This window comes from Dendropsophus ebraccatus, chromosome 3 (assembly GCF_027789765.1).
Source record: "Dendropsophus ebraccatus isolate aDenEbr1 chromosome 3, aDenEbr1.pat, whole genome shotgun sequence".
NCBI classification, from domain to species: Eukaryota; Metazoa; Chordata; class Amphibia; order Anura; family Hylidae; genus Dendropsophus; species Dendropsophus ebraccatus.
In genome coordinates this window covers 152051454-152067479 of record NC_091456.1, presented here as the reverse complement: position 1 = coordinate 152067479, position 16026 = coordinate 152051454, and the positions used below count along the sequence as shown (strand labels likewise).

At 39.6% G+C, this 16026-nt stretch overlaps 1 protein-coding gene across 3 annotated transcripts in view; it reads left to right on the top strand.

Annotated features, from left to right (window-relative positions):
- Positions 1-4717, top strand: part of PCSK1 (proprotein convertase subtilisin/kexin type 1) — a 35674-nt gene extending 30957 nt beyond the window's left edge. For all 3 annotated transcript variants that reach the window (XM_069964658.1, XM_069964659.1, XM_069964657.1), the window contains 3 exons: positions 475-608; positions 1129-1290; positions 3702-4717. In XM_069964658.1, coding sequence (XP_069820759.1) covers positions 475-608; positions 1129-1290; positions 3702-4040 — 635 coding nt within the window. In that variant the 3' untranslated portion in view covers positions 4041-4717. The remainder of the gene's footprint in view (positions 1-474; positions 609-1128; positions 1291-3701) is intronic.
- Positions 4718-16026: the final 11309 nt, after the last annotated feature.

Below are 16026 nucleotides of genomic sequence, written 5' to 3'. Positions count from 1 at the left end.
ATATAACAAAACAAGTACTGTATGAGTATTACACACAAACAGGTATAGGACTTGTATAAAAGATTAAAGACCATACTTTATTTGTGCTTTCATTAGAGATTTTCTAAATCGAATACAATGGCGGGGGGGGGACGTAGTATTGGATTTGTTAATTTTTTTATTTTACATAATTGTACGTTTTTGAATACAACTCATTTAGCCCCAAATTTGCAACCTTTTCATTGCACCCATCAGTTTTGAAGAAGTAGGTGGGGCATTACAACCAGGGGGTGGGGCAAGGGCTCTCCACCACATTTAATATAATGTATTTACTGTAATAAAAATCTTTATTAAAGCCAGTTGATAGCTGCCATAGATTTCTAAGGCTTCTGTATGGGCAGCGAGAGATATGCTGTATTGTAAGGCTGGGCAAAATGAATCTAACCATGTATAATTTGAAGTAAAGCATCTAATAATTACTGTGTTAACATGCAGGAACCAAAACTGTTCTTTTGACTGAACGAGAGAGAGATACATCTACTAATGGATTCAAAAACTGGGCCTTTATGTCTGTCCACACCTGGGGAGAAGACCCAGCAGGAACATGGACTGTCAAAATCACCGATGTGGTAAGCCGTATTACCCTATGTTAATATTACATTGATGAAAGTAAGTTAGGCCTAGTCACCATGTGCTGTGTTTTTATCCTTTGACATAAGTTGTAAGGCTAGGATTGCGTTTTTGCAATACTTTTTTTCATCCATTTTTTGCAAAAAACGGATGAAAAAAAACAGATGCATTTGTATGCCTCCGTTTTGATCCGTTATTTCATTGACTTCCATTGTAAAAAAAAAAACACTGATCAAAACGGATCCGTTTTTTTTTTTTTTTTTGACGGACACAAACGTAGCTGACACTACTTTTGTGTCCATTTTGATCCGTTTTTTTTTTAACAATAAAAGTTAATGAAAAAACGGATCAAAACGGATGCACACAAATGCATCCGTTTTTTTTTACCCGTTTTTTAACTGTATTTTGCAAGAAATGGATGAGAAAAAAACGGATTGCAAAAACGCAGTGTGAACCTAGCCTAGCAAATAACATTTTTCAGAGAAATATAAATGTACATTTTTTTTTACTACATTATAGTCTGGAAGAAAGCAAAATGAAGGAAGGATTGTAAGTTGGAAGCTGGTGCTGCATGGAACATCAACCCGTCCAGATCACATGACTCAACCCAGAGTGTATACTTCCTACAATGTTGTCCAGAATGATCGGAGAGGTGTGGAGAAAATGGTAGACAATGAAAAGGTATGTAGTCACTGTGTGTTATGGATAGAAGGAGCGCTTCCATGCAGTAAAAGGGGTATTCTCATCTCACAAACGTTTATTATTTGATTAGTAATTAGCTAAATTGGTTACTTTTGTATTTTGGGCCTCCTCTTTTCCCCTATAGTTGACAGCTGGTTGCCTTAGTTACCGACCACCATTTTATTTTCTGTGAGCGGTGGCCAGGGTCTTCAGGAGCGGTAACTATGCTGTTTAAATCCTCTTTGTCTACCTCTAAGATCACACACATTTCCAGGACTTGTGGATTGTCCTTGGAGGGGTGTGGGGTGTGTAATCTTAATGGGAGACATAGAGATGCAGAGCTGATTCAGCTCATCATCGCTGTACCCCGCCCTCACTCCCCCGTGCCCTCTGACCCCTCCCTCACTCGCCCGTGCCCTCTGACCCCTCCCTCACCAAAGCAAAAAGTGAGAGCAAAACTAAGCGATGCCAGACTGAATGCAGAGGAGGTAAGAATACCCCTTTAATGCTCCCTCACTGCTTTTCTTTTCATTATAGCATCCATAGTCAGTTTTTATGAATTATGCAACAATTTTCCACTAAGTGATATGAGGTGACATGACTGGGATTCTCCTGTGTGAGCTAAGGCTTTTATATACTATTAAGGATTTATTAACCTCTTATGGACAATGATTTTGGCCAGAGACCAGTTTCATTTTAGTGTTTTCATTTTTTCCTCCTCACCTTTCTAAGAGCTATAGCTCTTTAATTTTTCTATCTACAGGGCCATAAAAGGGCTTGTTTTTTGTCAGGAACAAGTGTACTTTATAAAGACACCTTTCAATCTACCATATGTATATGTATTAAATGTATGATGAAACCCCCAAAATATTATGTATGGGGGGGGGGGGGAATGGAAAAGTCTTTATTCTGTAAACCTTTATTTTATTTTTAAAAATTAAATGAAAAATTAAATCTACAGGCTAGTCTAACTACGATACATATGTTTACATAGCTTTTCTAATATTTGGGTAGCTTCACATCTACCGGATCTGCTGCGGATTTAACGCCGCGGTTTGCAGGGAAATCCGCTGCGGATCCGGGTATAGTGAAGCTCTATGGGGTCCCATACCAGCAGCGGAATTTTCATTCCTCTGCAGATATGGGACCCGGCCCCTTTAACCCCTGGCTACCCACAGCCCGCAGCCCTGGACAGAAGCATACATTACCTGTTCGGCGCTGCGGCTGTGTGAAGCTCCCGGCACTCCTTGTTCCTCATCAGCCTTTTTTTCACTGTAGATTTCGCAAAATATGATACTAAATATGTTTATTTATTTTTTCATGTTTTTTCAACCAAAATCAGAAGTGGAACTGACAGGGCCAAAATATAGTGGAAAGATTTGCACAGTTTCTGTGTTTTCAACGCCTCTTGGTTTTGGTTAAAAAAAAACTGACCAAAAGACTGATGAAATACTATGTGATACCATAGCCATGAGGTGACATTTCTCTTCTTTAGCCCCCCCCCCCCCCCCCTTCATAAGGGACCTTAACTTTTATTTACTACTACTCTTTTAAAGCGACTCACAAGCGTACCCACAATCTGACCCCCCCAAACCACTTGTACCGTCAGATAGCTGCTTTTAATCCAAGATCTGTCCTGGGGTCCGTTCGGCAGGTGATGCAGTTATTGTCATAAAAACAATTTTTAATCTTGCAGCGCTGTGTCTAATGGCCGGGACTTATATTTGTATATGCATTAGGCTGGCACTACCTCTGTCCTTCCTCCCCACCCTCCTCATCATTAGGAATGATCCAGGAACATTTACTGCTGTTTGAGCTTTGCACAGGTGTCTTAATGATCCAGCCCATGTTTATTATGCATGCAGCTGAGGAATAGGAAGCAATCTGCCTGGAGCATTCCTAATTATGAGGAGTGTGGGGAGGAAGGACAGAGAGCTGGTGCCAGCCCAATGCATATACAAATGTAACCCCGGACGTTAGACACAGCGCTGCAAGATTAAAAGTTGTTTTATGACAATAACTGCATCACCTGCCGAACGGACCCCAGGACAGATCTTGGAATAAAAGCAGCTATCTGAAGGTACAAGTGGTTTGGGGGGTCAGATTGTGGGTACAGAGTCGCTTTAAGTACTGTCATATGACTGTTTATGTATATTAAAAGATATTGACAAATGCAACAGAAAATTACATTTCCAAGTCACAGCAGACTCACTCACAACTTAGACACCCAAGATTTTGTGGCTTGTGTGATCACTTTCACATGCATATGTATAAGACGACATAAGAAGGGGTAAATACAAGCTGTAACTCTGAATCAGTGCAAGAAATAAGTGATAAACTTTAATTATATGTATATAAACTGTATAATATACTACTAACCATAATAAATAAATATAAATGTCTCATTGCAGGAACCCAGTATTGAAAACATATCTACAGCAAAACCAACAGCTTCCCCAGAAAATGAACTGGAAGAAAAAGTGAAATCAGAAGCAATACTACGTCTTCTGAAGAATGCCTTTGACAGAGAGGCGGCAGCAGCGGCTTCATATGCACAGGAACAGACTGAAATTCCTAAGCACCATTACTATTATGCTCTGGATAAAATAAGCAAGCAGCCAGATGTAAATGGCAGAGAGAACAGCTTATACAATGACTATATCGATCGATTCTACAAAAACAAGTCTTACAAGCATAGAGATGACCTTCTGTTGCAAGCTCTTCTGAATATTGTAGACAAGGAGTCATAGAATTTACTATACTTTTTAATGTTGGAATCGTGCCACTATTCATTATATTTAAATCTTCAAACTCAAAATTCCATGAAATTTTCAAAAATTAACACTGTAAATATACTGTATGTATTGCAGGATGAATTCATTTTGACAGATAGGGTCAAAACGAGCGGAATTACGCGCGGAGCCAGCGCCGCATACTCCGCTTGGAATCCCATCAGCCTCACTGTCTCAATGAGATATCTTGCGCGCCTCCGCTCTCTGCTCAAAGAATTAACAGGTCAATTCTTTGAGCGGAGGCGCGCAATATATCACATTGAGACAGTGAGGCTGGCGGAAATTGCATCAGATCTGTGTTAACAGAAACATAAAAAGTAAAACCTTCATATAGTCAATAATAAAACCCTTGATCATCCAAAATACTGGGTTCTGTAGATAATCCACATATTTTCAGAACTTATTTAAGCTTGCGTGCCTCAGCTCGCCACGGCTCTCTGCTCAAAGAATTGACATGTCAATTCTTTCAGCGGAGAGCGACGGAAGTGCTGCGGAATTCCAACGATTTTACTCCGTGTAAACTGGAGGCTATGTTCAAACACAGTAAATAAAACAACTTGTGAACAAATGAAAATAAACAGCCGCATTTTGCAAAAGTAGACCAATAAAAAGAAGGTTTATTATTTGTAATCAATTACGGCCTTTATTCTATACGGTGTATGCACTGCTGGCCCAGCTCCCATTAACTTTAATCGAGCACATTATATTTACAGCCTTACGTAATTATACGGCCTTACGAAAATACGCCCTTTTTTGCCTCAAATTTTTTTCTTTTATTTTATGGTGTGTGTGAACATATCCTTAAAAATAAGACATGCGGCCCATGGGCTATGTTCACACAACGTTATTTTTCAGTAAAGAACAGACGCTGATTGCAATGGACGGCAATTGCATTGAAGTCAATATGTTCAAACACTTTGTTATTTTAACACCCGTTTTTTAGAACGGGAGTTAAAATAATGTGCATGCCTATTATTTCAATGAACAGCGTCTGGAAATAATAGCTGTTCACACAATGTAAAGTCAGCTGGCAGCCGCCCATTACATTGAGGTGAATGGCTAATTGATTTCAGGGCAAACCCGACAGTGCACACAAGTCAATTGTAAAAAAAAAAAAAACGTTCCTGCAGCCGACACAGAGGTATCGGCTACAGAAACATGCTGAAAACAGCCCGGCAGCCAGCAGGTTAACAGCTGTTAAACATATTGTGAACATAGCCTAAGTGTGTTTATTATTTTAACATTTTTAATCAATTTTTCTATATACTGTATATGCACTGCCGACCAATCTGCCATTGAGAATGTAGAGAGGCAAATCAGCTCACCATGTGTGCAATAGTCAGTGGTGCTGGTCCTCAATTACGTCTGGAGCAGGTGGAAGGAAACAGAGATCCGGGCCATTTTCCGGGCAATAGGTAAAAAGTGGAAGTCCACAGCTCCAAGTAAAATGTAAAGTCTTTATTTAGAAATCCTCTTAAAATCCAAACATAACAATAAAAAACACGCCGACGCGTTTCAGGACACTGGTCCCTTAATCATGGCAAATTTATACTGAATATTACAAGCTTTTATAAGAGGATATGACCAGTATGTTACAAGGGATACGCCCCCCAAAAGGGAGGAGAAAAACATCACATGATGCTAACAGGTGGGTGCTAATAGTTGAATTAAACACATTTATACAACTTATATACAATATAAATATATACAAGAGTAAATGCTCTTGTATATATTTATATTGTATATAAGTTGTATAAATGTGTTTAATGCAACTATTAGCACACACCTGTTAGCATCATGTGATGTTTTTCTCCTCCCTTTTGGGGGGGCGTATCCCTTGTAACATACTGGTCATATCCTCTTATAAAAGCTTGTAATATTCAGTATAAATTTGCCAAGAGGATATGACCAGTATGTTACAAGGGATACGCCCCCCAAAAGGGAGGAGAAAAACATCACATGATGCTAACAGGTGTGTGCTAATAGTTGAATTAAACACATTTATACAACTTATATACAATATAAATATATACAAGAGTAAATGCTCTTGTATATATTTATATTGTATATAAGTTGTATAAATGTGTTTAATGCAACTATTAGCACACCCCTGTTAGCATCATGTGATGTTTTTCTCCTCCCTTTTGGGGGGGCGTATCCCTTGTAACATACTGGTCATATCCTCTTATAAAAGCTTGTAATATTCAGTATAAATTTGCCAAGAGGATATGACCAGTATGTTACAAGGGATACGCCCCCCAAAAGGGAGGAGAAAAACATCACATGATGCTAACAGGTGTGTGCTAATAGTTGAATTAAACACATTTATACAACTTATATACAATATAAATATATACAAGAGTAAATGCTCTTGTATATATTTATATTGTATATAAGTTGTATAAATGTGTTTAATGCAACTATTAGCACACACCTGTTAGCATCATGTGATGTTTTTCTCCTCCCTTTTGGGGGGGCGTATCCCTTGTAACATACTGGTCATATCCTCTTATAAAAGCTTGTAATATTCAGTATAAATTTGCCATGATTAAGGGACCAGTGTCCTGAAACGCGTCGGCGTGTTTTTTATTGTTATGTTTGGATTTTAAGAGGATTTCTAAATAAAGACTTTACATTTTACTTGGAGCTGTGGACTTCCAATCTGCCATTGACTTTAATGGAGAAAATTATATTGAAAATATGGCCTTTTTTTACCTCAAAATTTTATTTATTTTATTTATTTTTATTTATTTTATTTTATTTTACATTGTGTGAACATATTCTTTAAACTAAGACATGATGCCCACAGGAACCGATAAGATACCATTGAGTGACTTTTTCAGGCTTAACTTAGGCTATGTTCATACACAGTAAAAAAAACAAACAAAACTAAAAGTGAAGAATAAGCTGATTGAAAGATTTGTAGTATAAAGGACATAAAAGTATCATAGGACAAGGCAATAATAAGGTAATACAACCATAGAGCCTCTACACACTGCCACATAGATATATTCTGCTCTAGAAGCAAGTTTTTAGGAGAGGACACAAGAGCATATATGGGCTCCGATGGAGCATTCAGCAATTTGTGCAAACCTTCCATATGGAATCAGAGGCATACAAAGGTACAGCACTGTTATGGGAATCCTTTCATGGTCCTATACACAACTGTGCCCTAATGTTGCCACATGCATGAGCTTTAACAGTGGGACTTTAAAGAATATGTAACCATGGTGATATTTAGTTGCATGTTTATAAGTTTTAATTGGCTGTATCAAAGTTAATGTTAATTTGAAAGAATGAACTTTGGTTTAACATTTGATGAGATACAGGATTCACCAAACATGTCTATCATCCCACAATGGTGACTTTATCAAGAAGATACTTAATAATTATACTCTGTAAGGATGGCTTCACATGTAACTAATGAGCCATGTGGCCAGTTACTGTACCTTAAAGAGGTTATTCAGAAAAACATGGCTGCTTTCTCCTAGAAACAGCACCACACTTGTCTCCAGTTTGGGTGGGGTTTTGCAATTAGGCTTATTCACTTCAAAGGAACTGAGTTACAAAACCCCATCCCAACTGAGGACAATAGAAATGCTGTTTCTGGAAGAAAGTGGTCATGTTTTTCTAAGCCTGGATAACTCCTTTAAGGCAAAACCGTACCCAGGACTGGCACAAAATAGAAAAGATGCCCCAGGATTGTTAAAGTCTGTACTTTGTCATCTATCTAAATCCCTTTTAGTTTTGATTTAGGTGCTAAATCACTGTACAGACTGTCTGTGGTCTATGCTTCCAGTTGCTCACAACTAAACATTAGAAAACAGTGCTTCCTGCTCTATCTCCTAGGCACCCACATCAATAGATAGGTGCCTAGGACAGAGCAGGACACCCAGTATCCTAATGCTTGATTATGAGCAGCCAGGAGGACAGACCATGAAAAGCAAAATTGTTTAAAAAGTAGAAAAGTTTTCATTTTTAGAAAAATGATTATTGTGCACAGCCCTGCACTATAATCATTTGTCATATATGGTTACATTAACACTTTAATTCATAATATTTACTAAAACTGATATTTTTGGAGTCCTGGCAGGACCTCTTTAAATTAGAAACCTAGTGAATCTTGGCCTGCACTACCTTGTGAATTCACACAAATAGGTTTTGCATATCTGCAATCTTGCAAGGCAGTGGTAAACAGAAAACAACATATTAATCACATGCTCAAATGACAATGGTGGAATATGACTGACCCTCTTGCACGGGCCATGTACCAACACAAATTTCTGTATTGCTTTGAATTTTAATATTCTATATAATAGGTATACACATATATTAGAACTATATTATTTTTGTACTACTCTCCACAGAGCTCAGCATATCTGGCTATTTAGTCTATGATAATGAGATGTGTAATACTGTATCCTTGGAATTACAATATATATTATGTAAATGAATACATTTATATATTTTACTAATTTATCAGTGTTTATTAACATTATTCAGTCATTTTACAATTCCTTAAATAACACATACAGAAAAAGTATTATTTTTTTAAATCAAAAAGCAATTTACAATGAAAAACAACTTTATTGCGTTCGAAGTATCATCTAACCTTGGGAATTTTCATTTATAAGTATTTATGAAAAGACAGATCAGCTTACCTGTGCAAATAGTAAAAAATGCCCCCAATACAATCTTAAAGGGGGTTTTGTATGATTAGAAAAAATATAATTGCTTTCTTCCACAAACAGCGCTAATTTTGTCTTCAGTTGATGTGTGATATTACAGCTTTGTTCCATTGTAGTAAATGGAGCCAAATTGCAATAACACACAAACTGATTGCATTTCCCTGATCTTGGAAGAAAAAAACTATTTGGGTGTAAAATCTACCCTGGTGTAAACTGCCCACAGCAACCAATCACAGCTCAGCTTTCAGCTTTTGTAAAATGAAAGCTGAGCTGTGATTGGTTGCTGTGGGCAGTTTACACCAGGGTAGATTATACACCATTTGATGAATCTGCCCCTAAGTATTTTACATCATGGATAACCCCTTTGAAGGGACTGTATCATCACAATTTGACCTATTATTTAAATTACGTTCTCATATTTTTCAAATTTTCCATTTCACTAGACATGTATTTTAAAATAATCTTGCAGTATTTATTAAGCATTAGGTAGTACAGACAATACAGTACAGACTAACTTTGCTGCTATAAATATTTCATATACATGGTATTATGGAGTACATGGAAAAGAGCGATACTTACCTATCTTGATTCTCCAGAGCTCCTGTTGCAGCTGATTTCAGTCCTATGTTGCTCATCTTCTATTCACAATTCCAAGACAAAATGTTGGAGCAGTACTTGCTCGTCTAGCCAAAATGGGCCACAGTGGTGTCCTATTTTGACAGGTCCTGTTCAGACATTTTGAAAGCAGGAAAAAGAAATGAGCAACAGGAGACTGAAGGAGCCGCAACAGGAGCAGCAGGTAACCAGGGTAAGTAACTAACTTTTTGTTTTCTTTTTTTGCACAAGCCCAGCATTATACTTTTTTTCTTTATAAATTCTGGAATGGTCCTTTAACATAGATTTCAGAAATGTTATTTAACATTACAAAATCAATTTTTTTCTCATGACAAATTCCACTAAGCTATGCAGTGCAAGTACAATATATGATCAGGGGTTTCATTTACTTAATGCTTTTTTATGCATAGTGGACTAGAACTTTTGTAGCATAAGACAACATTTAACAACATTTGTAGCAGAAGACAACTAAAAGAAAGCAAGTTAATACCCCCAACCGGATAATATATTTATTACACAGTGTTTATTTTTCTCTAACATCTGAAGACAACCCCACTGTGATCCAAACAACAATCCTATTATTATTATTATTATTATTATTATTATTTACTGTCAAGTTGGTTCATATGGGGTTTTTGGATAAAGTTTCTGATTTGTACCGCACATATCTCATTCATGAACATTTTTGCCTTGTTTTTACGTGCTACTATGTAGTCCAGTGTAAAGTGGCACTGGTTTGGACCTCCACCAGAGATATTACTGGGGCATTTGGCCAGTTGGTAACTCTGCACATATTGCTTAGGAAGAAAAAAAATATATAAACCACTAAAGGTTCCCATACACCTTAAGCTAAAGTGTATGGAAACCTTCCAATTCTCCCCCAACAGATGATTTCACTGGAGGAGGGTTGTGCATGTTGGATTTTTACCCTCTGACCCTATTGTTCTGTGAGAGATAACCTGCCGCCAGAACTGTCTACCCCTTCCTTTCTACAAAAGAAATATCATACGAATGTGGAGTTTGAGTAAGATAACTGTTGACTGAATGGATGTTCGCCTGACAGTTATTGAACCTGTATGGCCACCTCTACCTACATTGTGCGCCAGTATTTAAAAATAGCCCTATTGTTTCTTTTAAAGGTCCAATCTTCTATTTGCGTAATAATCTTCCGGAGAAAATGTCACTAAAAATTATTCTTCATTCTCAGGAACCAGCAAAATGGCTCTCTCCATTATGTGTATTATGACACATTTGAGAGCGTCTACTGTATATATTGAGATATCAAGTTTAATTTTGTGATCTGTTGTAACTTTCATTTCACTCTCTGTTCTATTATTTGAAAATTTATTATAATTTGTCAATACAAAAAAAATTCCATTTAAAATGACATTTCATTAAATAAAGCTTTTGAAAATGGCATGTTCCAACAATAGTACAAAGATATGTGATGTGATGTGATACTTTATTTTGTCTAATAAGCATAATATATTGTGGAAGCAGTCATCCTAGTGTGTGTTTTTGACATTGAAGTGATAAATAATGTGGACGAAAAATAGACAGTGAGAGCATGAGTATATAGGATTTTACCATTAGGACAGAGTTTGGTATTACTTTGATACCTAAAACTACTTTTGGCAAATTACTATAAAATCAAGAGATAAAACCAAAATTGGTAAATGCTCATTATTTAATTCAACATCTAAAAAAAAGAAAAAAGAAAAACACAAATACAACAATAGATATTCAACTGTATTATGCACTGGCGTAACTAACAGAGAGGTAGACCACGCAGCTGTTATAGGGCCCTTGTGGCCGGGGAGCCTGGGCTCTGCCCTAGTAAAGCCGCTCCGCCTTTATGGGACTGCTCACACCAGCACAACTGACAACTGCCTGCCCACACCGGCACCCACCCTGACCCTGCACAGCAGCTAGCCTGCACCAGCCCCAACAGCTCATCCCTGGACAACCACCGGCCCCCACCCTAACCCCAGACAGTCGCAAAGGCCCCCCGTCCCCAGACAGCCACCAGTTTTCCTCCCCTCGTCAAGTGGGCTGGGCGAGTATATGTGTTAATCTGGGGGAGGGGGGTTGGTGGCATGTAGGCGTGCACAGGATTCATGGGGCCCCATACAGTTTTTTTGCTATGGGGCCGCATAAATTCTAGCCACGCCCCTGGATGTATGTCACAGTGTGAACATAGCCTTTATGTGCAAGCATTTTTTTTTTCCCAATCAAACTGAGTGCAACTGATATGTTGCAGGATAGCTGAGTGTTGTCGTCCTTCTATGATGCCAGGTGGTACAGTGGTATTGCTAACCCAAAACTAGGCTGTAGAGCATTCTGTGGTGGCAAACTGCAGTGGAGTACTGATGTACACTCTTACAGTTAAAGGGGTATTCCACTCAAACATAAATTTTGATACATTGTGACAATAGTGAAACTAACAATTCATTCTCTACTTGTATTATCCATTTAGTGTTCTTCCCCCAGTTCCCCCAGCTGTCTCCCCCTCCTCCCCCCTCTCTTCTGAGACAGCCAAACATTGCAGATGGCGTAGGTTTCTCAAATGAATAATTTTCTGCCAGATTTGTCTATGTAGTAGTCAATAAAACTGAGAATGTAGTTTATCAGCAGGCTCTATCATAGAGTGTTATAACTCCATTGCTTACCTGTTCAGCTATTTAGTATTGTCACGGCCGTAGCGGCGTCCGGGCTGCTGCCATCGCACTCCTCCTCCTGCTTATGGTCCTCCTGCTTAGGTCCCTTGCGGACTCCCTCCGGAGTCCACGTGCAGAGGCCCCGTGTCGCCGTCCCTTCAGCCCCTACAGGCGCCTCACCTGGCCCCCTGCTCCTGTCTGCTTTTCTGCACACCTCCTATGGTTTGCACGCACGGCTGCTCTAGATTTAAAGGATCAGTATGTCCCTAATTGGTTGTTGCACCTCATCACTTCCCCTATAAATGAGCACATTCCCTGTTGGAGCCTCTGCATGCTTCTTAGTGTGTGGTCCCAGCTCTCCCGTGATTCCTGCCCATGGTTCCTGCTGTCCGTGGTTCCAGCCATGAGTCCTGCTGCCTTTGCGGATTTGGCGGGTGAGGTGATTCCTCAGTTTTTACCTTCTAGCCCCTACATTGTTATCTGGATTTCACCACTACCAAAAAGTGATTGTAGATCCAAAGCATTATGCTAAAATGAAAGACAAGTAGAGAATCCAGACAAGCCAAGGGCAGGACAATCAGACTTCAGGGATGTAGCTAATGTCTCTTGGGCCCTGGTGCAAGAGGTCAACTTTCCCCCCCCCCCTTCCTCGACCATATATATATATATATATATATATATGAAATATTATTACCATACATATTACCGCTATACTGAATCCTGTATACTGAGACCACTATTGCCAATAATACCAGTATACAAGGGGGAAATATTACCGCCACACCACCACCATCACCACCATATTGTTACTGACCAAATCCAGTATACTAAAACCAATAAAACACAGTATCAGATAACAAGTAATAAATATTACCCCCATACACTGACTAACACACCACCACTACTAAATAACCCACAGTACAGAGATCACTATCACTTTATCCAGTCATACAGAGACAGAGGCTCTACATAGGTTCTATACACTATATAGTCATACAGTCATATAGAGGTAGACCCAACTCTGCATATATATATATTACAGTGCAGTTATATTTAGTGACTCACAGGGGACGTCTTTTCTGATCGGAGTTCTTCCCTTTTCATCTTCTTTTCCATCTGCCCTGGGCCATTATGAAAAATTCTCCAAGCCACGAACCATTTGAATCTGCCAGACAAACATATTAGGCTCCTCACTCTGGCACCATCCTCATCTCTCTACAAACTGCACATCTGTATTGTCCCCTTTCTGCCTAATTTAGTGGTTAGGCTGACTCTATGTGACCCCCCTCCTTATAGTATATGCCCCCCCTGTGTAGTTCACTATAGTACATACACCCCTCTGTGCATGCCCTATTGTTTATGCCCCCTGTGTTGTCCCCCTTATAGATTGCCCCCATGTTATCCCCTTATAGATTGCCCCCAAGTTATCCCCTTATAGATGGCCACATGTTATTCACCTTAAAGATGGCCCCCATGTTATCCTCCTTATTGAAGGCCCCCATGTTATCCCCCTTATAGATGGCCCCCATGTTATCCCTCTTACAGATGGCCCCCATGTTATCCCCTTTATAGATGCCCCATGCTATCCCCCTTATAGATGGCCCCATGTAATCCTCCTTATAATGGGCCCCCATGGTATCCCCCTTATAGATACCCCCTGTGTTGTCCCCCTTATAATAGCCCCCATGTTATCCCCATATACATAGCCCCCATGTTATCCCCATATACATTGCCCCCATGTTATCCCCCTTATATATGCCTCCTGTCCTGTCCAACTTATAATGGCCCCCATGTTATCCCCCTTATAAATGGCCCCCCATGTTATTCCCCTTATAGAGGGCCTCATGTAATGATCCTTATAAATGGCCCCCCATGTTATTCCCCTTATAGAGGGCCTCATGTAATGATCCTTATAAATGGCCCCCCATGTTATCCCCCTTATTGATATGTTATGCCCCTTATGTTGCCCCCAGTCTGTGCAAAGCAGATAAAAAAAACACAACTCACCTGACAACTCGCTCCCCCGTCGTGGCTTTCTTCTCCTGCAGGCTCGGGCTGTCCCCCGGCTGACGTGTGGCTTCCTGGCTCTGTCCAGTCCCTTCCCCGGCAGCACACGCACCAGGGAGCTCAGTGTGCTCCAGGGCTGTTACTTCCAGCACAAGGAGCGTCTCTAACATGCGCTCCCTGGGCCGGACGTACCACCCCCGGTGCACACTGAGCTCCCTGTTGCGTGTGCTGCCGGGAATGGAACAGGGCAGAGCCAGGAGGCTACGCGTCCCAGCCTGCCACCTGTGATCACAAGAGGGAGTGAGAGGGGGGCAGTGCAGTGGCAAGGGGGGACCTCGTGCCCCCCCCCCCTTGGTAGCAGCCCGGTCAGACTTCTATTACTTATGGTAGACAAACCGAAGGTCAAGGCTGATAGAGATCCCATGTAATGCAAAATGGCAATGGTCAGGAGGTCAGGACATGCAACTGATGGACAGATAATGTCAGGAAACAAGCCATGAAAGAAGCTAAGTAGTCAGAACAGTAGAACACCTTTGCACTTCACAGGAACTTGTTGGAAGAACTTTATTGCTCAGGCAAACAAGAATGGGAAATCAATCCTGAAGTAGCCTAATGACATGATTGGTGGAGAAAGCACTTTGTGCAAACTGGCCCTTTAAAAGACATAGTCAGCATGTGTTCTTGCTAAAGGTAACTCATTAAGTCCCAGCAAGGAGGTAGTCATGACAAACTATGGCAAACTATATAGCAGGAGAAAACTCGACACCTGTACAGGATATACCTATGCTACTACATCGCAGATCACAATGGATATCATGGAGCATCCTCCTTAATGGGACTGTTCCGGGTGACCAGGGATGGTGCTCTGCTTTGTAAAAAACAGTTTCCACAATGCAAATGAAGTGTAAAGAGACAGCAGCACTCGCCAAGTATGTTTCAGGTGGTTTATTGTAGTGACCAAAGACTGAAACTTCAGCAGGTATACAGTGTCAGTCAGTGTATTCCACTATGGCACTTGCGCATCAACGGGCCTAATAATACTTAATTACGCCCATGTACATATCTTAAATACATTCTAACATGGGTGTATCACATTGTAACGAACCTGCATACCTGCAACACCAATCAAACGCTTAGGTCGAGAGAGAAGGTAATCGGCAACGCTTGTTGCTGCAGCGATGGATAATTCAAACAAGTGCACTTGGACCACTTTAGACCACTTAATCTTAATGACCAAAACGACCTTAGCATTTTTTTGTAATTATTGTACATATATTTTTTTGCTCTCATGTTACATTTAAATTTCACAATAGATGTTGCTGTCACTTTAATTGGTGTTGCATGTATGCAGGTGTTAGAATGTATTTAGGATACGTACATGTTAGAATGTATTTAGGATACGTACATGGGCATAATGATGTATTACTAGGCCCGTTCATGCACAAGCCCGTGAAACGTCCGCCACCATAGTAGAATACATTTGCTGACACTCTGTATACCTGCTGAAGTTTTGGTGTTTGGTCACTACAATAAATGACCTGAAAGGTACTTGGTGAGTGCCGCTGTCTCTTTACACTTCGTTTGCAATATGGCAAACTATAACTGTAAATAATACCAGTATTGTTTTAAACACATATACAAAAGTTCAAAACAGTATAAAAAGAAGTGATAAAAATGAATAATCAGCTATTACATAAAATAAAGATAAAAATAAGATAAAATGTTTACTAGTGCCTGTCATAGACTATGACATGAACAATATTAATTTTATATATTTAGCTGCCACACTTGCCTAATTAGAAAGAATTGTACAAAACCTGGAGTACAGTGCCCTCTTGTGGCTTATATCTGCAACAGTGTTCTACACGCTACGTTTTTTTTTTCTTTTTTTACTATCTTTCCTGTCTGACTTTGATATATTTGTAATTTCTTTTCTATTAAAATTAGACCTTCTTTCTAGGTTTTTCTTGGTTTTCT